A 27932-nucleotide genomic window follows, 5' to 3' on the forward strand; every position below is an offset into this window, starting at 1 on the left:
TGCAAAGTTGGTGACGACTGCCTCAGCTGGCATCTTCATTCTTGTCCGGTGCCTACTTGCCCGTTTGCCAGAGTGCATACAATCTACTTACTCAAACTGCATACATACTACTCTTTTAAAACTCTAAAAAAATCTGGGGAGCTTTTTACGATCGCTCTGGCCTACAATGCCATTCCCCGTGTTCCCCCCTCCAGAAAAAGCACGGAGAACTACCAATGCTCCCGACCCCTACTTGTTCGTGGACCACCTAGGAGATGCCCTCCCTATATTCTTACACAAGGATGTTCCAACCCGCGATTCGTTTGCCCAAGTCGTCACTCAAAACGGCGGCGAACTTACGACGACCATGCGCCATGCGGTCTACCTGATCGTCGACCCACTCTCGTCGGACGGACAAGACACCATCGACGGCTACGGGGACCGCCCTGACAAACGGGTCCTTAGACCCGAGTGGCTAGGAATGTGTGTGACTGCTGGGAAACTAGTGATTGCAGGCGACTGGGGAGGGTGCAGGCTTGGACGAACTCCTCAACCACGTAAACGCGCAGCAGACGAACAAGACCCGACTGCTAGCGCCAACAAGCAGCCCCGAACTGATATTCCTCCCCAACCATTACCACAACCCCAGCCTCAGCCGCAACCCCAACCACAGCCTTCGTTTGCCTACCCTGCGTATCCAATGGTGCCTGGGTATTATCCTCCACAATACCCATATTACGATCCGAATCCGCAATCTACTCAGACTCCGCAGTCAACGACCCCAATCAAGAAGCGGAATCCCCGGCCTCCGAGACAACCAAACCGCCCATGGACACTCGAGGAAAACATCGCATTGTATGATTTTATGAGCCAACATTCGGCTCCTACCGAGCGAGAACAGGCAACGCTCGTCCGACGTTGGGCAAAAGAGACTAGGCCAGACCGAGGAAGGCAGAGCTGGGTCGCTCATGCGTTCGCTAGTGAGTTCCTCTCCCTACCTTTTTATCATTTATTGAATTAGATTTGATATTCCAGCCTCGTTTAAGAATTGGGTCAAGGAATACGAAGCAGGCAATATTAATGCGAATCCTGCCGATTTTGGTGCTGGGCCGGACCCGGATGGAGAGGCCGAAGCTGACCCGGACCACCAACCTGCCAGCCCAGAATTCTCACCAGCGACGGCGGGAGAGTTCTCTCAACCTACAACTGGGACGGACCAATCACCCGCTCAGCAATATACATTCGGAACATCCGCAGCTAGCACCGGAGCATTTTCTAGTGCTCCTGTGCAGTATACCAGTCCCTCAAGCCACTCGTATTCTTCGACTCCGAACCAATCATATACTTCGCCCACCCATGCTCAGTTTACGACTGAAGGGCAAGGTTCGAATCCCCAAGGATTTACAGGGTTTACTGAGTCGCAGCAGCAGCAGCTAGCTACCAATCAACCTCAACCCGCCCCACAAATATCTAGTCCACGACCCGAGGATCAACCAAAAGCCACAGTAGCGAGCCCTTCAAATGCGGCCGGGTTTCCTCCTTTGTACCCGATGGTGTATCCTCCGACCAGTACAGGGAATGTAGAGGAAGGGAAAGAAGCGGGACAGCTGGTTGGTAGTGGGGGGTCAATAAATTAAGTGGCTAGGAAAGGCTGGACTCCGCTTCGTATAAATAAATGGTACTTCATGAACGAACTGTATACCTTAGTTTCTTTCTTTATCATCTGCTATCGATAGGGCCGGGTTTTTGTATGTAGATTGTAGAATGGATACTTCGTTTTGGGTTTAGCCTGAGCTATATATAGTCGCATTGAAACCTTGAACTTATGTTGAAATGTATTCGTACTTTATGCTGGCCTTTTGATAACTTAATGCAGCTGCACGATAGCAAGGTAAAGAAAATCTCGGGCCATTTAATGTGTTCGAAGTAGGAACCTTCTTACCATACAGTAGAATGATAGCTTGGACTCATAGTATTGGAAGAACGATAAGGGTACATGCTCAAGGCCATACTGCTTATACATTTGAAGTAATACTGTTATCTCATCCATGCTCCCCCGTGCAGATTTTCATCTCAAGAGCAAGGAACCAAGCGGTCGTCACCTGCATTTTATTCCCATTGATTTCTTGATTTCCGGCTCAAAGTGAGCTCGATATTAATTGGACTAACCCGGGATCTCAAGTACTTACCAATACTTAATCAGCGCAGGATCCGTGTACCACAGGCCCGGACGAAACCTCTGCAGATAGGAAACCGCTATATCCTCACCATGTGCTCATGATGTTTTAAGTCGTAGGTAGCTTCATGCAGAGACAACATGCATGTGGGCGAATTATCGTAGACATATTCGAATATAAATTTCTTACCGTGTTGTACTTTTGGAGTAAAACAACGTTTGGACGGGATCCCCGGACGAAGTGCCTCCACACTTCCGAACTTGGGGCTTAGCACCATCGGGCAATTAATAAGGTGCGCGGGTGATTTGGAATGCCATCAGAGGTGTTGTAGTATGACATGATGAAATCATAATAACATGCAAGGTGAGTCACCAAAATTACGGTGAACCCCAAAAGCACCGCTTTTCTGAACGGAAGAAATCCGTGCGTTGTATGCGGAGTACTGGCGAAATCCAACCAGAATTTGCATAAATCCGCATCCCAAGTTTGTCACTGCGGCATCGAGTTCCAGATTCTGTATTTCCGGGTGCGGATATTTGGCAAGATCTGGATATCATGCGAGTTTTCTGTACTTGGGGTCCACCGCGAACGAGGAGAAAAAATTATTCTAATGATTAAGAGCAAGGTTGGGGACTCACAAAAACTTCAGCCCTTTAATGTCTGTATATCATTAAACCGAAGCTGCACACAAGTCTGGCAAACTATTGGAAAGTTATTCACCAAAGCCATAGTCACTAGAATGAGACAAGATGCGCAGATTAATCTTGAGCTCGGGATACTGTAGCTAATGAGCTAGGAGATATTTGACTAAGCCTCGCTGGATGCGTTTGTCCACCCTTGCTTCACGCGATACACAATATTTGATACGTCGAACTCGACATACCGTCTGTTACTCGGGATAGACTGCAGATTTATGTGTCATTATAGTCTTTTAGTTGTGTCTTTCTAACATTACATCTAATCAAATTTACGCAAGTCCATGAATGCGATACGCGCGCAAAGGACACAGAAACAGGGGGCTGACCCGAGTTCTATATTGAAACAATATATGGTCGTAGAGTATTAAAGGGAAAAGCTCGAACAGGATTGCAGTTCACACATACCATGTTCACCGAGTCCCCTCAATACTTGACCACTCACTACTGTGCTGCCGCAGGAGCTCTCCTGGTGTGTATTCAAATTTTAACTAACAAAGTATTTGACCAGCCTGAAATACACCCTTAGATGGCATACTATGCTGTTCCCTATTTACTGGACCCCCATGGCTATCGACGTCGGTTCTCTGGCCCATGGCTCGCATCTGTCAGTGGCTCATGGCTGGCAAGAAGTGCTAGCTCTGGCCAGCACTACCAGAACCTTCTCCAAGCCCACGAGAAATACGGTGAGCCTGGCTGTGCAACGATGCAAAGTTCATGAAAGAGAGTAACGTTGAACGACAGGGAAGTTTGTGAGAATCGGACCCAATCACATCAGTATCTCCGATCCTGATGCTCTGGTGGTACGTTACATGATTCTTTTGATAGCATATATTAACCCTCGACACCGGTGCTTAAAAGGAAGTATATGGGCACTCGAATGGCCTACTCAAGTCCGAATTTTACGACGTCTTTGTTAATGGCAGCGGTGACGGGAACGTATTTGACACTCGGGATAGGGCCATCCACACCAGTAAGTGGCACTTAAATAATCTAATTAATTGTCCATCCAACGATTGCCCATTATCAGTGAAACGTAAACGTATCGCAAACATATTTAGTCCCCAGAACATTAGTGCCTTTGAGCCTCGTGTCAGGGTGCACATTCAGCGATTTTGTGACCAGCTAGATATGCGGTGCGACCAGGCCGCCATCGGTACGTCTGGATTTAATTGGGTTGCTAAGGACGGCCGGGCCGTTCTTAATAGCTGTCCGCGTAGGTATTAGGTAGTCGTCTCATATTGTCGGGCTGACACATTCGTTCAACAGAATTCGCCTACCTTACTTTTGATCTCATCAGCGACCTGGCTCTTGGAACTCCTTTTGGAATGATCGAGGCACAGAAGGATTCAATTCCTACTGTTCTATCGCTCACCTCCAAGAAGAGCATTGAAGGCGTAGCCCCCATTCACCTTTCAGCGGTCGCAGGACAGGGTGGAATGATTCTAGGTTCATGCCCTTCATGGACGCGGAAATTGCTTTTCTGTGCTCCCTGGAACTTCTCGAAAATAGCTGCTTTCCGGAACTTTGAGGATGCTACGCGGGCGGCGGTCGAAGCAAGTGCTATCAGAAGAGAAAAAGAAGGACAAGAAGCAAACGAGAGGGGGGTGGACTTACTCGACAAGTTGTTCGAGGTTAAGAATGCCGATGGCTCGCCACTGACGAGATCAGAAATCGATGCTGAAGCCACAGTCATACTTGCGGCAGGGAGCGATACAACAGCAAAGTGAGTTATAACATATTGTTCAGATCCACTCAATCTAATTTGGCCAAATCCATACATAGTTCCCTAAGTGCCATGTCCTACTATATTGCTTCGAACCCCGACGTCAAAAAGAAGCTCCAGCATGAACTTGATTCTATTGATCTGAGCTCGGCTCTGAAGATGAACGATCTTGAAATGGAGAAGTCTACCTGCATAATTCCTAGCTTCGATCAGGTCAAAAACCTGCCATATCTCGCCGCATGTGTAAAGGAGGCTCTGAGACTCTATTCCACAGTGGGCTCTGGACTGCCCCGAGTCGTCCCAGAAGGCAAGACACTGACTGTTGCTGGTCAAGCGTTTAACGCAGGAAGCATCATTAGTGTACCATCGTGCTGTACCAACAGGTCAAACGTGTGGGGTCCTGACGCAGAGGCGTACCGGCCAGAACGGTGGTTGGAGGAAGGAGCATCGTCTTTGAACAAGTACTTTGCTGCGTTCTCGACTGGACCTCGGTAAGCCGCCGTTCCACCGAGTCTAACATTTATTTAATAACACTCTCTATGCGTTTTTAAAGCGGCTGCGTAGGTCGCAATCTAGCAAACCTTAACTTACTATTGGTTTCTTCTACTTTTTTCCGTCGGTATGACATCGAGTTGGCTAGCCCTACCACTAAGGTACTTGCTTCGGCCACTCCGTGCTGCGAAATATCGCTGAAAGATGACTTGTCAGCTGCAGACTTTTGAGAGCTTTGTTAGGGATGCAGCTCACTGCGAAGTTGCTATTAAGCGACGAGTCTAATAGTCCTGTAGCGAGCGTGGTAAGCCAGTAACAATTAAATCGTTTGTATAGTGGCTGAGATGTTAGCTCGTGGGGTGGTTTGTAGAATAATTTGGTGTTTTATATACGCCCTTGCATTTATGCCGATATTTATTTGCATAATTTTCCACTCGAGACACCCACCAAGGACCTTTACTCTACGGCATGATATCATCCCTTGTACATTGCTTCGAGTAGACTCCCAATGTCATTACTATTTAATTTGATCACCTTGCCAAGCAGTTCGACACTACCTTAATACCCTGTGCGACTAATACATCGATGAGATCATAATGAGAGACGAAAGACACGATCTGAAGAATGTAGTACCATTCCACATCAACAGGGTATTTAGGAACCGCGATATCGGGTATGAGTTGAAAGTCATGGATGCACCTTGAGTAGGACTATCAATACCGCAGGTCGTCGAGACGAAATATTGGTGGTTCGGAGGGCGGTCAGAAAACTGCGCATGCTTATTGTCGAAATGGAAGACTGTGCTCGACTTTGAGGTAACTTTCCTCCGAAGCCTGTCACTCGGGGGGTGGGGCGGTATTAGAAGCCTTGTTAAATTCAACTTTATCAAAACTATTATTGTGTATCTCGATTAATTGCCGAGGACCCGGAAGCAATCTCGCAAGACGATGATCTGGACTATCAAATGGGGAATTCGCTCTAGAGACGAGAAGCGCAAGATTGAGATAATTTCAAAGCAGAGTTGGCTCAACTTGTTCTAATGAATCGCTGTTTTTGCGAACACCATAGTGGCTCCTTTGTTGCTTCTGTTAATGACACGTCTTATGGGTTTGGGTGAACAAAACGTAAACTCGAAAATCTATAGGTAACAAACAAACAATCAAACGTAAAGAGCTAGGAGAAACGGATACACCATTGAACACTCTACTGGTACACTCGATTCAAACACGAAGAGTAAAAGGTGCAAAAATGACGCATACAACTACCACTCAGTCTTGAAATTTCCATCTTTCTGTCGGCCCTTGTACGTTTCAAGAGGATCCTCCTCCCCAAGAACCTTTCCTCAGGAATCTTGCCAAGGCTTCATGAGAGTCTCGCTTGAACGCATCGACACTTCGGGCTTCATCCCAGGCTCGCAAGGGAGTGGGCACGCCATTAGGATCGTATTCATAGGGCGAAGAAGGCCCGGCAGATGCTGTAGATGACGAGTCATCAGTGAATTCGCCGTCGGATGAGTCCGAGTCATTTCGTGTATGGGATAGAACCTCCAGCGTAGTGCCTAGAGTGGCGACAACTGAGAAAGGTACGGCAGTCGAGGAGGTACGGCGCGGGTGCGAGGATTCAAACGATGGCTCAGCCAGGAAAGGCAGCACGTTTCCAACATCTCCGATGATTTGAAGCTTATCAGATACGGGAATCTGAAGAAGCACTGGCAACTGGGCCTCGTTCCCGGACGCATAAATAGGAGCAGTGAATCTCCCAAAGGGCATAGCAAGTCGTTCACGAATGTCCTTAGGACCTTCCTGCGCACCTTGATCTTTTCGCTTCTCGGACAAATATAGCTCAAACCCTTTGAGAGGTGGGTTAGGCGAGTTGGAGGTTTGGGCGATGGGTGCTGGTTGTACCGGTTGTACCGGTTGCACTGGCTGTACTGGTTGAGGCGGTTGGCTTGTTCAGGCGGAGCTGTTGTAGATGATCCAGTGTCGACCGCTGAAATAACAATCGGTGAGACTCCAGGATTAAAGGCAACATCACTCACACTCTACTTCAATCGGCTCCGATTCCGAGCTAGAAATAGACCCGGAAGGAGGCGACTTGGGTTTAGTTATAGACTTCCCGTTACTGACAGTGGGTGTCGTCGAAGCCTTGGGGGTACCTTCCTTCTCAGATTCAGATTCAGACTCATCATCTTCATCATCGCCATCTCTGCTCGACGCATCTCCACTATCTCCACGATCGCGTTCCCAAGACCATTCTTTCTGAGGAGCTGAAGATACAGGAGCTGCATCAACGGGTGCCACGGGCGCGGCGGGAGGGGACAATTTTGCGCCGGTGAGGCGAGCAGCATAACGCTGAATACTGGGTATATCGTCCCATGCGTTATAGTACGCCGAACCCAATACGCGCGGAGGCGACGGGGGCCTCTCGGGCAGAAGTGGGACAGGGGCCACGGGCTCTTCCTTGACTTTCGGAGTAACGCGTGGTGGTTTACTGTCTGGGAAGACTCGTGTCGGTGGAGGGCGTTCAACCTCCTCCCATGGAAATACGCTTTTGATACGGGTCTCATCAGGCTGATACCCATTGGTCGTAAGATCGGAATAATCTCCTTGATCAATGAGTACCGGCGGGATGTACTGTTCAGGCTCGGGAGGCTGGAAGAATTGCTCTGGGGCCTGGACGTGTTCGTCACCATGATGATAATTCTTGGTGGCAGGTATATCCCATTGGTTTTCGTACCAGGTATTAGCCGGGAAATGTTCAGGGTGAGAAGGTGCTGTGGTAGGGGGTGGCTCATATGCAGGGTTCCATACAATCATAGGTGGCGAGGGGGGGCGATGAGGGGGCTCGTGGTGGTGATGGTGATGTTCGTGATGTTGGTGCTGCTCATGATGTTCGTGGTGTTCGTGGTGTCCATGATGCTCATGATGTTCGTGGTGTTCATGATGTCCATGATGCTCATGGTGCTCGTGATGCTCGTGATGCTCGTGATGCTCGTGATGCCCATGGTGTTCTTGATGCCCTTGGTTATCATGGTGCCCATGGTGCTCGTGATGTTCGTGGTGATGTTCGTGATGGTGTTCTTGATGATGTTCTTGATGGTGTTCGTGATGATGTTCGTGGTGGTGCTCTTGAGGTGGTGGTGGGGCATGATAGGGCTCTTCTTGGTGATGATGATGATGATGAGCCTCGGGAGGTGCGTAAAAGGGTTCGGGCTCCGGCGGAGGCGGCGGAGGGGGTGGGCGCATCAGTGTGAAGCGTCCTTCCATTGGCAAGCTGATGTAAGATCCTTCACCAGCACGCACTACTCCTGCATGTCCGAGCCCATGAAGGGCCAGACGACGAAGTTCCTCAAGAGAAGCTGGCTGGGAAGCCGAAGATGGTCCCTCGGACGAGCTGGAAGCTACTGTAACGTGATAGGTATGCGGCGGGATGACATGTGGGTACTGGTTCGGTTGATCAGTCGGTGGTTTGGTAGCGCCCGAATCGACACCACCATCATATGCGGTAAACTCCGGGGCCCCCTTACCTCCTTCCCATGCGCTTTCATATTTTTGTACTTCAAATTCACTTTTGGGACCATCCGTACCCGTTGAACGGAAGTGCGCATCGTATACTGCGTACCAACGATCTATCAAAAGATAATAGGAATAGGCCGATTCTCTCCATTGAGGGGTTGAGCCCTTGGCCGTGAGGCTGTAGGCACCAATTTCATAAGTTGCCCCTTGACCACTACTCGAAATAAAGGTGGTCGGAAGGAGAGCGCACTCCAAGGCTTGGCGCCTCCGATGAAGTGGACTGCATGTATGCCCGATCCAAACTTTGCATACGCCGGGGCATATCTGTGGACACCGGTAAGATGGAATCCCCAACGTCAAGAGAAAAAGAATAAATACATACGTATACGCCGCAGTTGGAGTAACATTATATTTGAAACTCAATCGATTCCAACCAGGACCCCCAGATCCTTGGCCAACTGAAAGTCCTGCTTGATTTCCAGCCCACTCGTTGAGGGTTCCTTGATCACCACCATCCCAACTCCTTTGATTCATTGCCTGCTTGAAACCACGCTCTCCTGGGGGTGCCAGAACGATCACGCCCGAGTTGAAGATATCGGGCCATCCGCTGTCTGGCGCCGCACTAATGGGGCATGGGTAAGCAGGATTTTGAAGCCTATGGGGATTACGTTTGGTTACTGTCGATGCATTGAGGGTTACAATATCTCCCGGGTTCGTCGCCGTCGGCGTCTTGTCTCCGCTATCGCCTTCAAAATATTCATCTGGCCAAGACGAAACCATGTTAAGCAAGTGGGACATAGGTCGCAGAGGGAGAACGTCGGCATCTAGAAACACAAGCGAAGCGAATTGAGCGAGCCGCAAAATATGAAGCTTGGTGAACGTCTGGTGGAGGTCAGGTCGACCTAGATTTGGTAATAGTCAATCCCATGAAGCCAAGGGGTTCGAAGATTTGAGAAAATAACCGAGAAGTACCCGTGGTTGAATAGAACGCATAAGTTACATTACAAAAATAGAAAAAGGGGTTCACTCGCCTAAGAGTTTAATTTCATGTGAGTTTCTATCCCCTTCAATCAATTCAACACCAATAACAAGGTCGAATGTTCGACGCAATTGCTTAATCGTTTCGACTGCAACAGTCTCGGGAGTCACCAGACAAACGGTAGTAAAGGGAACCGGGTCTGTCTCTTCTTCTAGGCCGACTCCCGACGGGAACTGGCCTAAGGGGGAAATCATATAAACGCCAACGCCGTTAATCGATTACACGTGTGATCTTACCGCCTCGTCGAGTAGGATGGAGGTCATTCAGAGCAGCGGACTGAGCCAATGCTCCTGGGAGATACGAGTCTGATGTAATGAGTGTCACAAATGCGTGATCAGCCGCTGTACGCGGCAGACTCGAGGTTGAAGTCATTGAATGCGGGCGCCCCTTGATCGATTCGCGAGCTGTATTACCAAGTGTGATTAGTATCGCAATATTGGATATTGGAAAAGCGCACAAACATCCAATATGGTTTCAATTCTGCTTTGGTACGAGGGTAGAGGGCTATGGCTGAGTATCGGACAAAAAAAATAGGGCGACATCGGGTACAATGACAGAATCGATGCAAGGCCAAGTCAGTGAAGATGAAACTCATGTGAGATGGGAAAGCATTGATGTACCGAGAAAGAGCTGAAACAGGCCTTACCGAAATATCTAATAGGGGCGAGTTGTGCTTGACACAAAGACTCAGGTGATCTGCGTTGCCTAGTGGGGCGGTAAGAAAAGCAGGGTGAGTGATGAGCGATGGCGGATCTGTAAAATTAGAGTTCCCATACCTTCGAGCCGCGTGAGAGGGGCGTGGTCGTGTTGCAGAGGGCAGAGCACTAGGGCTTGACGTCGTCGAGTTCGGTTTTAACGAACTCAAGTTGGGGATGATCATCAACGATCTTCAAGACCCTTTAATGGATTACGTGATACTCGACTATCCATTTCGGAGCTAAACCCGCAACCTATGGAATCGCCGCTTATCGCCCCTCCCTCTCGAATGTCCCGAAATTCTTCAAGCTGGATCATTTAAGGAAGGAATAATCAGTCATGACCGTGATTGGAATGTAATGCCAGAAATTTTCGGTGATTTCACCATCGGAAGAATCAGTTGTGGTCGTGCGCATACATCCTTTCACGAGTGGTTGCCTTCGAGAACCCTTTAGATATACATCGTCATAACCTTGACTCCACCCTTGCGGGGAGCACCGGGTCAGTATCCGTGCGTGGGCACTGACATAGGACGAAAGATCTGATACGAGCGTGCGTATCATCGCCGTAAACACTAGAGAACGTTGTTTGTATTCCCTGATCAAGCTAGTAAGTACTCATTTGCCGGGCCGAAGCCCCAGAAACGTGCGCTCGCACCGAGGCTGGGCGGAAGATGCTTCTTGTATTTCTAGAGCCCAGAGCCCAGGGGCTTCTTCCCGTGGACAGCACTTGATACCCTTCGGCTCGGTGAAATAACGGACCACCCACCTATAATACAATCTTGACTTGGTGCCTCGGTGAGTGTCCCAGCCTCAAGTTACTTTTATCAAACGAAAACTCACCTTTACTCGGCACCCTTTATTCTGTACTCCGACAAAAATTCTCTGCTAGGCGCACATATGTATCTTTTATACACGAATCAACAAACTCTAGCACTCTGTCGCAGCAAGCGTTTCTACAATTTGGAGATTTGCTTTCATATAGAGCGCCACGAAACATGAGTCTTTGAACCGGCAAAATTGCGAGATGAGAAATTCCACAGAGCAATGGGGTAGTGGCGCGCAGTTGTTGGCGATAGCTGTCACCAAACGAAGCCTCCCAGCTGACGACATGGTTGCATTCAGAACAGCATTCAATCGGTGTACCCATCCCTTTGGGTTCTGGCAATTCAAAGTTTCCACCCAGCCCAATCCGAGAGTCGAAAGTGGGAGAGGCATCAAATGAACTTGTCCTGATAAAAGCATAACTCGATCTTCTCGGGACAGCAGGGGGTCTTTCATCCAAATATCGTGACCAAGGCTGAGGATGGCACAAAACGCAAAGCCAAAGAGAGCTGGGTCGATTTCCTTTAATTTTGGGTGCTTGAATACCCGGATAAGCCTCTCCCTAGAACCATCAAGTCCTGCAGCAGAATTTATGAGCTTGAGTGGAGAGCTGGTTGAGACCCATGCGAAATGTAATTGAATGGCATTGCGGACGTTGGCTACCAGTTCTTCGTCCTGTGTCCGTTTTGCATACAAGAGGGCCCTGAGTTGATAGTCTGTACGCATTAAAAACCGGAGAGCTCCTCATATACGGCCTTGGCTATCTTGCGCAGTTGATCGTGGGCCCAAGAGCTAAGTTTGTGTGCGGAGAAGCGACTTGCTATCTCTGCGACGTCCAGATAAATGTGGAAATTGACGACTGAGTTATGATCGTCTTGGGGCGCATCATTCTCACAACTCATGACACGTCGATAGTTTTGACTGCTTGGGCTTTGGGGCGTGGAATTATAGTTCAGTGATATACAACATGGACTCCGGACTCAACGAAAGAAAGCTAACTTACAGGCCGTAAAATATGAACAAAAAATGGCGAAAATGCTCGGCCTTTAAGTCTGCAATCTCGAAAGCCGTTTCACCCGCGATATGAACCGGAGCGATTCCTTCGTTTGTATTACAGAAATCGATTGGATCAAGTATGTTAAAGGCCTCTGATTCTCTTCCTAGAATCGAGGAGTGAACCTTTGAGTTTCAGGGTTTGGTAATTCGTTCAAACAGATAAAGAGGCTGATAGCTAGAACCGACCTTGAATAGAGTCTCTTCCACGAGCAAAAGTAGGCTCCCATCTCGAAAATAATAGGTAGGGTCTTGTGGGTATGTTGGATGCGACAAGGTGCTTGAAGTCAGATCAGTGAGGTGTGCAGCCCAACTGTCCTCGTGTCGAGCTGACATCGTGGTACTCCACCAAACTGGTCCAGGCACTTGTAGATCAACGTGGCCAAGTTTCCAACAAAAACTGTATCGTACAGATAAGCGCCAGGTGTGATATACCAGCTAAAAACGGTTATATTTTGGCATAAAGTGGCAATTAGGCAATACAAATGTTCAATAAATCAAGTTGAAGGGAAAACGAAGATAAAAGTCAGTTACAATAAGACTACAGTTTCAGTTGAACATATAAATCCTACGGAAGCCGTCAGAAATATTGAGAATGGCAAGGTCGCTTTCGGACTCACCTATTCCACCTTCTTACAGAACTTGGTTAGGCGATGGAAAACTGCGTCCATATTCTTGTCAATGTATTTCAGGCATACATCTCGACAGTTCTTGGTGCATGTATCGGACGCCAAGCTCTTCGTCCCATTGGCGAACTTCTGCCTCCGACTCGGTAGTATGGAAAGGGCAAACACGCCGCCCAAAGGTGCAATGCTCCCTAGCATGTCTTGATAGGTGCTACCAAAAACGGCCCGCCAAGTTCGCGTAAAGTGACACTCAGAGCATAGTTCAAGACTAGCTCTTAGCCCGGGTTGATCGGGGCTTCCCAAATAGATCCAGTCAAGAGGGATGGACTGGGGTAAAGGAGTGAGACGGACTTGAGCTCCCAATAACGTAATTCGGTCTTCACGCGTCAAACCGCTTTGTTTATCCCAGAATTCATGACCAAGACTAAGAAGAAGGCAAAAAAGATATCCAAAAATGGGGGTATCCATTGACCGTGTCATCTCTGCAAGCTTGTATTCTTGTACAAGTTGTTCCCTAATTATTTGGATAGGCCTGAAAGCTGATGACGCAATGCTAGGGGTTTCGATGGCACCAGCATAGTAACTCCGGGTCCAATGTCGAGCCCATAGAATCAACTCTTCGTGTTCAGTCCTTTTAGAGTAGCCCAACAATCGACTGTGTGATTCCGAACTGATTGGATAGGCATTTATGGTCTCAATTAGATATGAATAGCTCTTTAGCTGAGAAAGCGCCCAAGTTTCGATATCGGGGGCGATGAATCGGTGCGCCAGGTCGACTATGTCAATAATCTTGATAAAAGCCATGATCGCTTGGGCATGCGCCAATTCAGTAGCATTCTTGAACAGAGATCTGAATTCTTTATCACCGGGGCTAGCATAGACTAAGTGAAGTTCATCGAAAACAATTCTGGCACACATACCGGCCATAAATTATCAGCAAAAAGTTGCGGAAAGACTGCGGTTGAAGCTGTGGTATGATAACAGGATTCTCATCGCAGCTGCCCTCCTTGCCTTTCTTGGTCATCTCAGGTGGGCCATCCAGACTCATTGAGGATGTTACCCGCGCAGGGCGAGAGAACATGTTCTGGAACATCTCACATTCGCGCGAGAGGAGCGATGAATGCAACTTGGCCATGGTCAATCGACAAGTTTGGTGGCAAGCTGAAACATACCATACTCTGAATAGGACATTTGCAACCAACAGAACTATATTGCCATCCTGAAAATAGTAGTGTTCGTCTCTTGAAAAGGCCGGAACATCTACTGATCTTACTGAACCAGCACGAGAAAGAGAGGCAGTCCTGGGCATAGGAGTAAGTGTGTAGTGGTCAAGGTGACGAGCAAATAACAAGTGATATTCCGATTATAGGGGCACACAGAGTCAAACTGATACAAATAAACAAATGCGAAATGAGATCCCATTATAGTAAAAGGATTAGTCAGAGACAATACTAGTATAAAAAGCATCGGGAAAATCGAAAGATGGTAATGTTGTGCATATCAAGTTGTTTCGTCACAATCGGGCCCGACGTTGTAAATTGACCGGATAACCAAGAGAACAAAGGTACAGAGCCAAGTGACCTATAAGCTTCTCTCCATTGAGAGGCATTATTGTGCCCACGTAACCATCTGGACGAACAAGGACAACACATCCATCGTCGCTTATCCCGTAAGATCGATACGCTTGTCCTCCACCATCACGAGCGTTGGTTGCATCCACAAATGCGCAACTCCAATGCCATACCAAGCTCGCGGGGACATCTAACATAGTCGCACAGTTTTCGCCGAGTTTCCTGCAGACAGAGAGTTAATAAGAACCCGACGAAGTTTTTGCAGCGCCTACCCGACATAAACTACTCCAAACAAGTCATGCATCTTGGCTGTGCCCAATTCGTGACATGCGAGGGATCGCCCGAGCTGTATTATCGCTTTTCGATTATGTGACATGTCTCCTCCAAAGACCAATAATTTAAAGCGAGAATCCGAAGGGAGCATGTCGTGTATTTCGAAGGGTCGTGAATCTGCCATGCGAAGAATAACCTGAGGAGGTACTCGCTGAAAATAGGTTAGCACCCGAACTGATAACACATTTGGAGAATTTCAACCTGTCCGATTGTTATCCTAGGAGCTAGGTTCTGAAAGGCTGATGCTTGTTTCATAGCAGTAGAATAACTAATCCCAGTGCCACTGTCTCTTTTGTAAGTATTTCCGATTCATAATAACAGAGCAGCAAGACTCACGAGATAAAACCAGCAAAAGCTTTTAAGAGCCTTGACCATTACTATGAGCAGCGAATCGTGATAAAAGGGTTCTGGCTACATACTTTTGATGACTGTCTGAACTTTTTTCAGACTTGGAGGCAAGCACTTTTGAAAGTTTTCGATCAAACTCGATGAGTTCATGCGCGTACTGTCTTCGTTCGCGTTCGTACTGCCATGCATTTTGTTAGTTTTGCTCTTTTGGATAGAAATTCTCATACCATATCCAGTAGGCGAGGCTTTGTCCATCCACGAAGTGTATGTACCAATTGCCATGCCAAATTATGTGAATCACCGATGGCAGCATTCATTCCTTGTCCAGCGTGCGGCGAATGGGTATGGCCTGCAAATGTTTTAGTAACGATGCCCATGAAAGCAATCCGTAACATACATGCATCTCCCACCAAAAATACCCGCCTAGAAGCTGAATATCTGGTTGCTAATCGCTGTCCGACAATGTAAACGGTCCACCACTGAGGGCGTTGCGGAAACTCGAGTTTGTATGGTTTAAATATTTCTTTTGCAATCTATGATCTTTAAGTACAGTATTATAGTTGTCTGGTTGTAACTCACTTCTTCAATGTCCTTTGATTTGATTTTGGACCTGTCGAACCTCTCACTGTCCGTGTCTGCTTCCAGGAGCTGAACGTAAAAACGGACCAATCCGTTCTCTCGTGGAATAATTTGACATTTCTAATTTCGGGGCAATAGGTTGGGATTAAAAGCCTCTAGCTGGTTTGAATACTAACCCTCTGTCCGGCGTTAATCCACGCGTGGTTACGTATGTCTGGAAAGTCGGTGATGGGAATCGTATCAATGACTCCCCAGACTGCATCTATCGGAATGATTAGAGCTTGAAATAACTATATTCTACATTACTCACTGCTATGATCTCCTTCCATACTATAACCGAGCTGGGAACGAACCCAAGAATGGGCCCCGTCGCACCCGATGACATACTTGGCCCGGACAGCTTCCAGATTCCCGCCTGAGTCACGCAGGTGGACATCGACAAAGTCGCTCTCATAGTTCATCCATACGGGCGAGGTGCCTTGTTCGACTCGAACCTGTCTGGGAGGCGAGGGTGCCGGATATTCATACGCCATCTCACCATGCTGACGCCCGGTCTCACACATGGCTTCCCTAAATACACCCTCAACGATACCTTGGTTGACCATGATACCAAAGGGATAACGACCGCCCATCAACATTGTGCTGGCTTTGTTTCCTACTCGATTCAAACTGCCAGAGGGATTATCGGTGCTGTAAGTGACTGATGTGTATAGACGATGGCCCAATGGTATAATTCGCTCGGCCAGGCCGTAAGTCTAGCGGAGGAAGTTGAATATATTTTCTATAGATAAAGTCGGTCCCATACCTGTAGAATCTCGAGCGTTCTGACGTGCAGCCCATCCGCGCGTCCATGCTTGATTCTTTCGGGAAGTTTATCTACTATACGTGTGTGAACTCCTGCTCTAGCTAAAGCCAGTGCGCACATCAGCCCTGCGGGCCCTTATCCACTGTGAGCGACCTGTGAAAAGAAACAGTTTAAGCAAGAAAAGGTATGCACCTGCTCCGACAACTAAAACATCGATTTGCGTTTCTGGGGTCATGATTAGCAGCTGATAGTGAGCCAGGCCATGCGTACGCGTTTTATATGTGACGAGCATCCGTGCTTGAGCTCTGGCCGAGTCCTGGGTTCGAAAAATCCGTCATGTATCTGGGCTACTTGCACGAGGCACTTCGATGGTGCGCCACATTCGACATTCAGTCCGATAGAGTTCCAGTGGCGCTTGCTGTATCGTGTGCCGGGCGGCAGGTAGCCCGAGGGGCGAGGTTGTAAAAAATGTTATGAGAGGGATATGGCATTAAGTATCGGAGTACAGATTGGAAGACCGTGCCGAGCCTCGCAAAAGTAGGATCCAAGGAGAAATGGGTCAGTATCTGGGCTAAGTAAAAGGGCAAGGACTCGGCCCTGAAAACTGAATCATTCATTCCAAGTCAATACATTGGTCGTCACGTCGTCGGATTCATGATCTCTCTTCCTATGTCCACCGAGGCGTTCTCTGGAAGGAAATAATTTGTTGCATCCTATGTGGTTATGTAAAATCAAATTCAAACAGTACGTAGAATCTCCATACCCTCGATTGTACAAATATAAATAGGGGTACTATGGAATATTCAGTAATCTGGAGGAGCCCGAGCAAGCCAATACTCACTCTTCGGGCGTCGATGCCCGTCCTATCATGTTATCCTGCTGTATGTCTTTCTCGGTAGTCCGAACTGAAACACCTGTCAGTACGGCGGAGTATTCACATAGGTCGGACACGTTTTACTATCAGGGAGAGCAAGTGTAGCTTTCAAATGAGGTGGCAATGACAGTGTGGACATGTCGGATTCGGAGCAAACTTTGTTGTATATCTGTGGTCGAGGCACTGTGGGCTGTCGTGAATCACGGGCTCGCCCCATTTGCTTTTATGCAAATCACCTCACGTGAGCACGGCCAAAGATTTCCCGCTGACCTTCCTCCAAACCACCGATATCATGGTATGTCATTCTTGGTGTTGAAATAAATCATATATATTCAACACGATCCACCTGTAGCCGCCAAAGAACAGTCGTAATCAAGTTGGCCTTGGACGTGCTATCATCAACCGAAAGGTGAAAGATGCTCGAGCAGCCCGAGAAGATACAGACAAGGTGCGATTCATGCCGAGATTATATTATTTTCAACTAAGCGAACCCCAGTATACTACAGACCTAGATACAGGGTTGCAGTCTATTACTCAAGAGCGGAACCTGGACGAATTTTTAAATACGGCGCAACTGGCGGGAACCGAATTCACAGCAGGTTTGCCTTTACATTAAGGACCCGCAAGATAGCAATTAAGGCGTTCTATTTCAGAGCGTCAAAATATCACCATAATTCAGAATTCCGCCGTTACCTCAGTAGGACATAACCCCTACCTCCTATCATCTCAAGAGGAAAAAGAGACCCTGCGAAGACATGCTCAGAACAAGGATCGTCTCCGTGTGCCCCGAAGGTAAGCACCCCATTCTCTGTACATTTGACTCACCTAACTTACGCCCAGGCCTCCCTGGACCCGTGATCTTACTACATCCCAGCTTGAACGGCAAGAACGTGAGGCATTCTTGGAGTGGAGAAGAAGTATTGCCCAGTAAGTAGTTGTGTTCTTGCACAGAAGTTGCTCTAACGACTTATAGGTTGCAGGAAGCAGAGAACTTTCTTCTAACCCCATTTGAGCGAAACATTGCTGTGTGGAGACAATTATGGCGTGTTCTGGAGCGTGCGCACCTGGTCGTTCAGATTGTAGACGCCCGAAATCCCCTGCGCTTCCGATGCGCTGATTTGGATTCATATGTGCACGACGTTGAGGGCCCTGAGGGCGAGGACTCGGGCCCCAAAGGCCTACGCAGATGCTTGTTGCTTGTGAATAAGGCAGACCTCCTGACCGCCGATCAAAGGTGGGAGTGCCAAGCACGTCTCTTCAAAGCACGGTTCTCACGATATTTTCCGTAGGCGAGAGTGGGCAGACTACTTTGAGAAGGAAGGCATACAGTTCGCCTTTTTTTCAGCAGCAAACGCCAAGGCATTGCAAGAAGCCAAACGGCTTGCGGAAGAGGCTACTTTTGATCAGCCGCAGCAAAATGAAGATAATGAAAGCGAAGATCATTCGGAGATAGAGTCGGAAGACGAGGTCGTCGATGCTACTGGGGACCCCGCAGAGTCACACACGGATGAGTCTACGGAAGAAACCGCCCCACATGCAGACACATCTGCTGATATTGATCCTCACCACCTTCCTGTCGATGCAAGCGAGACAGACGACCCCCGGACACGAGTTTTGTCAGTATTGGAGTTGGAAGAGCTCTTCTTGAGTTCTGCGCCGGATCTATCCAGTAAGTCATGCCACCTATACTATTCTCACGCTATACCAACTCTCTTTAGCATTCGCCACAACAACAACCCCGGCCCCATCTAAGCTTGTTGTAGGGTTGGTCGGATACCCCAACGTTGGAAAATCCAGCACAATCAATGCATTACTCGGCGAGAAGAAGGTTTCAGTCTCGTCCACTCCTGGTAAAACGAAACATTTCCAGACGATCCATTTATCCCCGTCTATTGTCTTGTGTGATTGTCCTGGATTAGTATTCCCCCAGTTTGCGACCACAAAAGCTGCGCTTGTATGCGATGGCGTGTTACCAATCGACCAGATGAGGGAACATATCGGGCCAATCGGCTTGGTTGTTCGGCGCATTCCTCGGGGTATCTTGGAAGGTACTTATGGGTTGCGTATACGACGGCGTGACGTCGAAGATGGCGGGGATGGCGATGGCGAACAGGTCACAGCGGAGGATCTCTTAGTGTCTTACGCGAGTACGTTCAGTGATTTTCTATCGCGGAGTCTGAACTAATATCTCCCAGTCGCTCGTGGATTTGCTCGCGCCGGACAGGGTTTACCGGATGAAGCTCGCGCTGCCCGGTACATTCTCAAAGACTACGTTGCTGGAAAGCTCCTATTTTGTCACCCACCCCCTGGTCTCGATGAAGATGCCTTCAATGCACGTTCCCGTCAACTCGCCCTCGAGCGGTTAGCAGCCGCAGGAAAGAAAATGGCCCCTGCGACACGTGTAGGCAAAAACGCCGATACTTTCTTGGATGTTGATGCCTCAGCAAAGACAAGTACGCCCGGCGCAGGCTCGGTGCAGGAAAAGTTCTCGATCGCGAGTTTTTCGAACAAGGGAGCGAACTGGCCGCAAACGCATTTGTCAAGGGGGGCAAGGCGTTTATACGCTCCACGGCCTACCCACATCAAAATTCGATTGGTGATGACGGAAGGATGGTACGTGGAGGGATAAAGGCAGACGAAGCTGCCGTTAAAGGCAAGAAACATAACAAGGGCAACAAGAGGGCCAAGCAACGAAGTGGCAAGGGGTACGACTAGATTTGTGACGTACATTGATTTAACTATAGAATATTGAACTTTGAATAAACATGCGATGCGAACTGCTATCGCACATACAAGTCTATCTACACGATGTGCCAAGCGCTACGCAGCCAAGGTTATCGAGGCTGAAAGAACAGATTCTCGATCATTCTTTAGGTTGCATGGTTTGCGGCATCGGAACCTTGCTATGTAATTGGCTACGCCATGAAACGTCGCCCAAGTAAATGACCCAAGGAGGTTCGCCACCAACGCCAAGCGTATGGCGTAAATGCCGGCGCCGATGCTAATGAACGCTGGACGATTCTAAATGAAGCATCACGATAAATGACAAGGGCTTTGAAACCGCATGGCGGGGCGGATAGCGCGGGTATATGCGGCACGCGTTGTCTGGTTTGTTCTATAGTCATGAGAAACGCTCGGCAGCCGGTGATCCTCCCGAGATCGCCGTGGCCCCTATTAAGCTTTAAGGCACATGGCTTGGAGAATGGAGCGTCTATCTTGTATAGGATACGTAACAATTGAGATAACTAATGTCTATATTTCACTGATAGCTCTTGTGACTTGGGACACCCTGCCTCGAGTGCCGGCAAGTCCAGACTGAATCCAGAAGAAAGTAGTGCATGTATCAAAAAATTGAGGCGCAAACGTCACGGAGCCATTCGTCTGACTTACAATCATTAGTCACACTGTAATGCTATTTGACATTCAGCCTGGGACTTTGACGTTATTATCACTCGAGTCAGCCAAGCCAAAAGGATCGACGCCTTGTAGCACTACACATACCCTATATCATTACTGCAAGTGGCATCGACGCTCTTAATCCACGATGTGAAACGTAGCCCTAAGTAAGCGCCAACCACACCGCCAAGCCAGAATGCAACACGTTCTCCACTGAAGGAGTCAGGGTAAATCTACCCCTGTACATGCGTACCCCCTGACTATGAACTGGCTAGATATACCATTGCCGGGATAACCATGTTACCCAGATTCCCAGCCTTTCCTTTTTCGAGATACTTAGGGACCTGAATTTCGCCAAGCATAAACTTGGCTACAAGTGATCTACAGACGAAATGCGTAACCGTTACCGGTTTCAAATACCTGATACCCCGCGTCGCTAATGAGTTCGAGAGCAAAGAGATTTCTTGGCAAAATCACAGACCTTCCTACAAATTTGTACAAATTTGAGATTTGAACGGTGTATTATAACTGTGTCCGCGAAGGATAGCATACCCGACATAACCGCAAGTACCGCCGATTTGTATTTAGTGGTGTGCATGTGGACACTTGGGACTTGCCCCGTACTGTACGTGGCCGATCCATGGGACTGGATATATATGGGTGATAGCTTTACGCCTAGGGAGGGGGGCAAGGTACGTACCCTGAATATATGCATGAGTTTTTCGGCCAACAATCGATCGCACACCCCCTCATAACCCTATCGTAAGAGTCGTCACTGGGTCTCGTCAGGTGGACCCAAGACCCGTGGACCCACACCCTTGAGTGATCCAGATGGCGAGATTGTGTGCTAATCCTTGAACACGCTCTGTAATGCACACCATGCCCCTTGATCATATATTGTGTTACTAGGTGAATGACTCGCCTGAGGCTTTACGTTGCCCCACGGGCAGTCTGTGATGCGGCTTACGGAGGGCACAGAATACGTGATCATGCGCACCGATGTGGTATGTTCCATTTATCCATTGTCTCATCGGCACACGAAGAATACAAGCGGCTCTTTTGAGGTTATCGACCCGCGAGTGACGCGCGGGTCGAATGGACAGGCTTAAGGGCATCCTTTGCCGTGAAAAAGACATATCTCCTTGTACTACCAAATCGGTGTATTGTCATTGTGAAAACACGCCCTGTAAAAAGCACCCATGTGCTACCCACAGTCCCAAAAAGGGATACTAATTGAATTGAAAGTATTAATAAAACGTTGACAGTAGGCTGAAGTAGACTCTCGAGGCGGCTAATCAGAGTACCGGGACCTTCCAATCTGCATATAACGTCAACTTCCCTGTTAAACTTTACAGTTCTCTTACGCATAGAGACGTCAGGCTAACCACATAGCGCCAAGACAACCGCCAAATGTCGTACAGCACTCAGTTTCCATAGGAGCAAACGTTAGCGACTCCCCCCCTCGATGCGCCGCCTACGGCACATGGACTGACGACAAGGCACAAGGATCCTAAATTTAGAAATATATGGATTCGTAGTGCAGTAGAATTTCTGGAAATAGCATCTCATCAAAAACGTCGTTCTGGTCCGCCGTGCCTTCCTGCATCGCTGTTCCGTACCTTTCCTCACAATCATCTCCGCAATCATTTGGGTAGGGACCGTTCCGTATCTCTCCCCTCCTCCCCCCTGTCTTTGATCTTCCTTTCCACCTAACCTCTCCGGCCCGGTGTGACATGTTTATCCCTTAACGAGCTCATCTGAATCCCAACCCATTCCAGAGAACCAGTGCCTTGCTAGCTGCATCAGCCCGCGCCAGTTTTTTAGACGTGCCCATCCCTCGAGCAATACACGGCCAGATCCGGTCCGATTTCGTGTCTTTCACTAGACATGTCAAATTTTCAACACATTGTATAAGCAGAAGAAGAAAAGAAAAAATAAAAGGGGAAACGGAAACGGCAGAACTTGGGAAAGAAAAACGGAAGAATTTTTTTTTAGACATGACGCGGAACGAAGAAATGTTTTACGGTACCCTCCTCCTCCCTGCCCACACATACACATGCACCCGCATGCATTCGGTAATTAACGACCGCCTGGGGCCGTGAGAAACCACTTTATATGAATGCCAAGACCAAGGAGCAATTCGGAGCGCAAATGTAAAGTGTGCCGAGACCGTACCGAATAATTCATGTGGAGAGATGCATGGAACGAATGGAAGAGGGGAGCGTGACAAACACTTGACTCACACGTCACATCCGAGATCCACTCTGGGGCATGTCTAGGTCCACAGGGACTGTCCTCCCATACGAGTTCTAGAAAGTGTTGTTTTGCCAGGTCGTGTAAGAGTCCTGTCGGTGCGGGCGGAGTAGGAGCAGAAGGAAGGACATCGGTATTGTTAATGAGAGGCGGGGAAACAATAGGACGGGGGTCAGTGAGTTGGAAGATATGCGTTACAACTCCCTCAGCAAACCGTACTCCTTCTTGCTCGGACTCGAGGACCAGCGCGCCGACGTACGCTTCCATTAACCGTGTGGCTTCTTTATCCGTGACTGGCGTCCCAGTCCAAGCAACATTGAGCAACTTGACGATATCGTACGTATGGGCGCACAAAGCCAGTCCGTCGTCCAACCTACGGTCTTGGTCAGGGAACGAATGAGAGGTGCATTTGGTGAATGCATATTCGAGTGTAGAACGTCCGAGAAAAGAGAGACGGTTATTGTCTGTGTTCTCGACCTAGGGGTACATGCCCAGTCAGTTGTCGAGTATACAGTTTAGCCGTGTCAAATATCTAGCGCGGTCATCTCAAATATAATTGCGGTTCTTATTGTAGCGGCAGGATATTTTTGTGCCACTTGACTTATCGCTACTGGACACCCCAGTAACAGATAAGATAGGATTTGTCGTGGACTACGGAAGGCGGTGAAAGTATATACCAAGACTGATCGAGTCGGGCTCGGCGACCCCAATGCTAGCGATTATATAACCACAATACTATACTCACTCGATCAAGTTCTTCGAGGGAAGGGTTCGGGCCAAGGCGGTATACTGAAATATCAGTAAATGCCTGTTTACGCAGAGCAGATGAACGAATAGGGGGCAGACTGGGCAGCCCGGATGTCATTGTACAATAAAAAAGGAGCTATTTTTTGAGAAGAAGGAATGCGGCGTAGGCGAGACCGAGACCAATGGGGATCCGAGCAAAGGTACCCTGGATGAGTTCCCATATAGGGTGACAGCAACGAGGCGACGGAATGTCTGATACGGAGTGTGGGATACAGGAGATGCCGGCAGCTCCACGTAAGGAGGAGAATGTGGGCGAAATAGGATTAGTGAGATTAAGTGTGCTGGCATGCTATTTCTGGGTGTCTAAGAAAAGCAATGGAAACCAAGATCTAAATTTATGTTGGATGTGCGCGGAGTGTATGCAGGATTGAATGGGATAGAGCGTGCTGGAGAGGAACGAGGAGGCGTATCACGTGCGAGTGGGCGAGCGGTGTATTCGCGATGGTGGTGCAGCCAAGAGAAAGAGGGAGAGAATGACGTGATGGGAGAGGTGTCAGCGCATGACGCAACGGGTAAATTTGCAAGTTGTTTTTGGATTACGGCCGGCGCAAACGGCGAGCTGCGGAGGACCCCGGAGAGCGTGTGTGATCGGGGGAAGGGAAGGGAGGTAAACCGAGCATTCGGGTAGAGAGAAAGATTGAAAAGCCCCTCGAAGTCTGGAGTGCCTTGGTCTTGGCGCTCTGTGGACTTGGCAAACTCGGCGCGCGAAGATCAGCGTTTATAAGGATGAATCCGTTACTTGCGGCTCGCACTCTTCCCCATCCCCTGTTCGCATATACCTATCCCTTGCCCCTCATGCCGGACGCGACCCCGCCACCTGCGCCACCCGCCGCTGCACCCGCTACTACAGCCGCATCGCCACCTCCCGACAAGGGCTACGCCTGCCAATGGGAGTCCTGCGACAAGACTCTGCCCGACCCCGAACTGCTCTACATCCATCTCTGCAACGACCACATCGGTCGCAAGTCTACCAACAATCTGTGCCTGACTTGCAAGTGGAAGGGATGCGGCGCTACATGTGCCAAGCGAGACCATATCACTTCTCATTTGCGTGTACACACCCCACTCAAGCCCCATGTCTGCGAGATCTGCAGCAAGCCATTCAAGCGCCCTCAGGATCTCAAGAAGCACGAAAAGATACACACCGAGGAACATCACATGGCCCACCGCCATTCCAAAGCCATTACCGTTCACGACGAATCCTATGTCGAGCGCGTACGCGCACAGGCTCCCAACGCCGCTCCACCCCGGGGATTGGATTTGAACAGCCTTCATCCCTCTTTAGCTGGACTTGGTCTCGGCGCAGGTCATAACCTCGCCTATCTCGCGGGTGCTACCGCCACCCGCGAGCATGCTCGCAGCCCGACCCTCGCCAGCTTTGCCGGAGCCCAGCACCACAATGCCTATGGCCCCGGAATTGGTGAATTCGGTAGTGTCTCTCCGCGCTCTGCCGACGAGGCTCTTACTCCAGGTAAGTCAAACAATGAAAGTATAATTAAATTGCATTAATCCAATTCGAGTAGCCTCTGCACGCATCTCGCCTATGCCACCGCATGCCGACATCAACTACAACTGGGATACCCCTTCGCTCGGCAAGCGCGGCCGCGGTGGAAGCACGAGCGACCCATCCAGTCCCTCTGATGACTTTTGGACCGACGCCAAGAAGCGCAGGTTTCAGCCTACGTACGACGCTCGTAAGTTGCCGTCACCATTTTATCCGCGCAATCACTCACTCCTTCCTAGAAATGGCCGAAAGGCTCTCGACTTTGTCATCACTTGGCTTCCCTCCTCTGGGCGCGGCCCACCCGTCGCTCTCGCTCCATCCCAACGCAAACTCACCACCATCGGCTGCACCTGGTGCGGTTCCCCCCTCGTTACCGATCCCTGACCCACGAAGCGCCGAGGAACTTGCGCAATGGAACCAATACCTCGTCAAGCTAGGTGAACAAGTGGCTTCATCCGTGTATGCACACGCCCTTGGGTTGGCTCCTCCCCCACCGCCACCACCCCAACAATACCTCGACCCCACCGCGCTCGCCCAGTTTGGCCTCGCGGGTATGCCGGGCTTGCTCGGATTTGGACTCGGGCTCAGCGGCTTGCCTGGATTGGGTATGCTTGGTGCTGCTGCCGGAGGCCTCGGAGGTGTCGACTACAACGCCATTGCGGCCTACCAACAAGCACAGGCTCAGGCATTGGCTGTCCAATCCCAAATTGCAGCTGGCCTCTACCCAGGACTGGACCTTGCCTCGCTCGCCGCTGCTGCCGCAGCCAACCCCGCGGCCCACGCGCACGCTGCAGCCGATGCCGACGCTAAACACGTTTCCTCTCCCCCTCGTCGCCCCGCTAGCTCATCGAGCCGCCGAAGTGCGTCTGCCTCGGAGTCCGAGTTTGAGTTCGATGCTCTTCGACCATCTCGTGCTGCCGTCCCTCCCCCCGTTATCCCTGGCCTCGCTGGGCTCCCTGGGTTCGGTGCGGCCGGTATACCAGGAATGGGAATGGGCGACAAGCGAAGCGTCGTGCCTCTCAAATCCGCTCCTCCCGCGCCCGTCAAGGAAGAAGACGAGGATGCCGAGATGGAAGAAGGAGAGACCAACCGGCTGCCTCCTCCCGCCGCGCCAGTCGAACCCCGACTGGGTATGCGCACACCCGGGATGCCTGCCAAGATTCCTGCTTCATCGGAGGCAGCTCGGGGCTCTACCCTTCACTCCCTGCTTCGCTGTCTTCGACCGACTCGAGTGGGTCCGGGGAACGGATCAAGCTCCCGGGCATCCAGTCTCTTCTCGAGCCTTCGTTCCGCCTGCGCCCTGTCGCATCGAGCTCGTCTCCTGCCTCGTCGTCGGAGAACGAGGACGACGACTCGGACTCGAACAGCACCGCGACGTCTCGTGCCGGTTCGCCTTCTGCCCAAGGCGGCACCGTCCTGCCTTCCTTTGCCTCCATCGCGCTCAACGACTCTCGCCCGGCCAACAAGGAGGTCGAAGAGCGCATGCGACATATTGCCGTAATCCAGGCAATGATCGTCGCTGTCAACCGCGAGTGGGTTGCCAAGCACGGTGCGCTGCACAGCCACAGGTGGAGGAGCGAAAGTTAGAGGTGTCGAGGGATGTAGAGATGGTTGCATAGACTCTCTGTTCGTTTTCATTTTTTAGTCTTGTCTGTTTCGTGGTTTGGAGTTGTAGCTTTGGAGTTGTGTGATTATTGTACTTGTATGCATTGAATCGTATTTTGTTTATATTTTTCACTATTCTTACATTCTTACTCTTTTGTGTGTGTGCGTGCACTTTGAAAGCAAAAGACCATGGATGGGTGATGTCGGATGTCGGCATGTTACGAAACCTTGAGATCAGCCTTGACAGGTCCGTGGACGACGGTTGCGTTTGTTTCTCCGTCTGGGCGACCTGTTCGGGGACGTTCATACCCCTCAACTCCGGTATTTCCCCTTGTCGTCCATCATCCCCAAGCCGCTTCAGGTTCTTATCAACCGCAGATAAAACAATACTGTATCGATTAATACAATACTTCCACGACAAAGCCGTCTATCGATCTTCCCCTCTCTTCCCATGGAACCTTCCCAAAAACGCCCCTGCCGGGTGAATTAACCTTTTATGCCCCTCATGCCAAGCCATACGTGGCCCTCGTCACGTGCATGATTTTGCTCCTCGTGGACGATCGGGAGGAGGGAGAGATAATGCTTGGGTCGATCGGGTGGCTTGGGGGCTTGGCAAGGCTGTGTTGTCGGCCCGCCCCTGAATCGATCAGGCTGCGTTGTGTGTACATGTGTGTGGAGCTTCTCCCGAGGGGGGCGTGTTTGTCGAGGTTGCGGTGTTTCATGATCCTCGTTCTGTTGTATTATACATGTAGCTCCACAATTGTAAGCTTGTGTTCTGCTGCAACGCATGCGCAGTACTTTTGGCTATTGAGTGAATTGCGAGTTGTTACTGTTATTGTCGTTGTTACCTTGTCCCATGGCCATGCGGTCTATCAGGAAATCGTATTCAGTATTACATCAAGGTCTCGAAGGGGCGCATCTACTTCTTTACGGCAAGTTGTGAGTTATTTTTGTCGTCTGGGTCTCAAAACGCTGTATCCGGAGTGCGTGTTATGTGCCACTAACACGCGCAAGATCGTAAGCAAGCTCATGGCG

At 49.5% G+C, this 27932-nt stretch overlaps 9 protein-coding genes across 9 annotated transcripts; 4 read left to right on the forward strand and 5 right to left on the reverse strand.

Annotated features, from left to right (window-relative positions):
* Positions 1-166: 166 nt before the first annotated feature.
* Positions 167-1616, forward strand: RhiXN_11737 (BRCA1 carboxy-terminus (BRCT) domain protein; the record flags this gene model as incomplete). Its single annotated transcript, XM_043331552.1, has 2 exons — positions 167-959; positions 1015-1616. The coding sequence occupies 2 exons, from the start codon at positions 167-169 to the stop codon at positions 1614-1616; spliced, it is 1395 nt and encodes a 464-aa protein (XP_043185062.1).
* Positions 1617-3260: 1644 nt separating this feature from the next.
* On the forward strand, positions 3261-5299 carry RhiXN_11738 (cytochrome P450 family protein; the record flags this gene model as incomplete). Its single annotated transcript, XM_043331553.1, has 9 exons — positions 3261-3323; positions 3381-3537; positions 3596-3654; positions 3713-3824; positions 3882-4067; positions 4121-4300; positions 4364-4577; positions 4637-5068; positions 5131-5299. The coding sequence occupies 9 exons, from the start codon at positions 3261-3263 to the stop codon at positions 5297-5299; spliced, it is 1572 nt and encodes a 523-aa protein (XP_043185063.1).
* A 1080-nt stretch (positions 5300-6379) lies between these two features.
* Positions 6380-9995, reverse strand: RhiXN_11739 (glycosyltransferase family 8 protein; the record flags this gene model as incomplete). Its single annotated transcript, XM_043331554.1, has 7 exons — positions 6380-6918; positions 6974-7058; positions 7115-8790; positions 8835-8908; positions 8967-9486; positions 9667-9801; positions 9860-9995. 7 exons carry the CDS (start codon positions 9993-9995, stop codon positions 6380-6382), a joined length of 3165 nt encoding a protein of 1054 aa, XP_043185064.1.
* A 1253-nt stretch (positions 9996-11248) lies between these two features.
* On the reverse strand, positions 11249-12532 carry RhiXN_11740 (uncharacterized protein; the record flags this gene model as incomplete). Its single annotated transcript, XM_043331555.1, has 3 exons — positions 11249-11846; positions 12147-12322; positions 12386-12532. 3 exons carry the CDS (start codon positions 12530-12532, stop codon positions 11249-11251), a joined length of 921 nt encoding a protein of 306 aa, XP_043185065.1.
* A 284-nt stretch (positions 12533-12816) lies between these two features.
* On the reverse strand, positions 12817-13957 carry RhiXN_11741 (The BTB (BR-C, ttk and bab)/POZ (Pox virus and Zinc finger) domain; the record flags this gene model as incomplete). The annotated part of the gene is made up of 2 exons (XM_043331556.1): positions 12817-13693; positions 13743-13957. 2 exons carry the CDS (start codon positions 13955-13957, stop codon positions 12817-12819), a joined length of 1092 nt encoding a protein of 363 aa, XP_043185066.1.
* Positions 13958-14335: 378 nt separating this feature from the next.
* Positions 14336-17471, reverse strand: RhiXN_11742 (FAD-binding domain protein; the record flags this gene model as incomplete). Its single annotated transcript, XM_043331557.1, has 13 exons — positions 14336-14615; positions 14666-14877; positions 14928-15009; positions 15063-15092; positions 15146-15252; positions 15302-15423; positions 15472-15607; positions 15654-15773; positions 15830-15915; positions 15964-16408; positions 16459-16555; positions 17300-17363; positions 17417-17471. The coding sequence occupies 13 exons, from the start codon at positions 17469-17471 to the stop codon at positions 14336-14338; spliced, it is 1836 nt and encodes a 611-aa protein (XP_043185067.1).
* A 153-nt stretch (positions 17472-17624) lies between these two features.
* On the forward strand, positions 17625-20047 carry RhiXN_11743 (50S ribosome-binding GTPase; the record flags this gene model as incomplete). The annotated part of the gene is made up of 10 exons (XM_043331558.1): positions 17625-17627; positions 17685-17780; positions 17829-17931; positions 17986-18124; positions 18173-18259; positions 18306-18566; positions 18622-19001; positions 19051-19479; positions 19528-19731; positions 19782-20047. 10 exons carry the CDS (start codon positions 17625-17627, stop codon positions 20045-20047), a joined length of 1968 nt encoding a protein of 655 aa, XP_043185068.1.
* Positions 20048-22481: 2434 nt separating this feature from the next.
* Positions 22482-23846, reverse strand: RhiXN_11744 (uncharacterized protein; the record flags this gene model as incomplete). The annotated part of the gene is made up of 3 exons (XM_043331559.1): positions 22482-22609; positions 22972-23458; positions 23727-23846. The coding sequence occupies 3 exons, from the start codon at positions 23844-23846 to the stop codon at positions 22482-22484; spliced, it is 735 nt and encodes a 244-aa protein (XP_043185069.1).
* Positions 23847-24583: 737 nt separating this feature from the next.
* Positions 24584-26879, forward strand: RhiXN_11745 (C2H2 zinc finger; the record flags this gene model as incomplete). The annotated part of the gene is made up of 4 exons (XM_043331560.1): positions 24584-25259; positions 25312-25482; positions 25532-26422; positions 26470-26879. 4 exons carry the CDS (start codon positions 24584-24586, stop codon positions 26877-26879), a joined length of 2148 nt encoding a protein of 715 aa, XP_043185070.1.
* Between the last annotated feature and the right edge of the window lie 1053 nt (positions 26880-27932).

The sequence above is a fragment of the Rhizoctonia solani genome, chromosome 12 (genome assembly GCF_016906535.1).
Source record: "Rhizoctonia solani chromosome 12, complete sequence".
NCBI classification, from domain to species: Eukaryota; Fungi; Basidiomycota; class Agaricomycetes; order Cantharellales; family Ceratobasidiaceae; genus Rhizoctonia; species Rhizoctonia solani.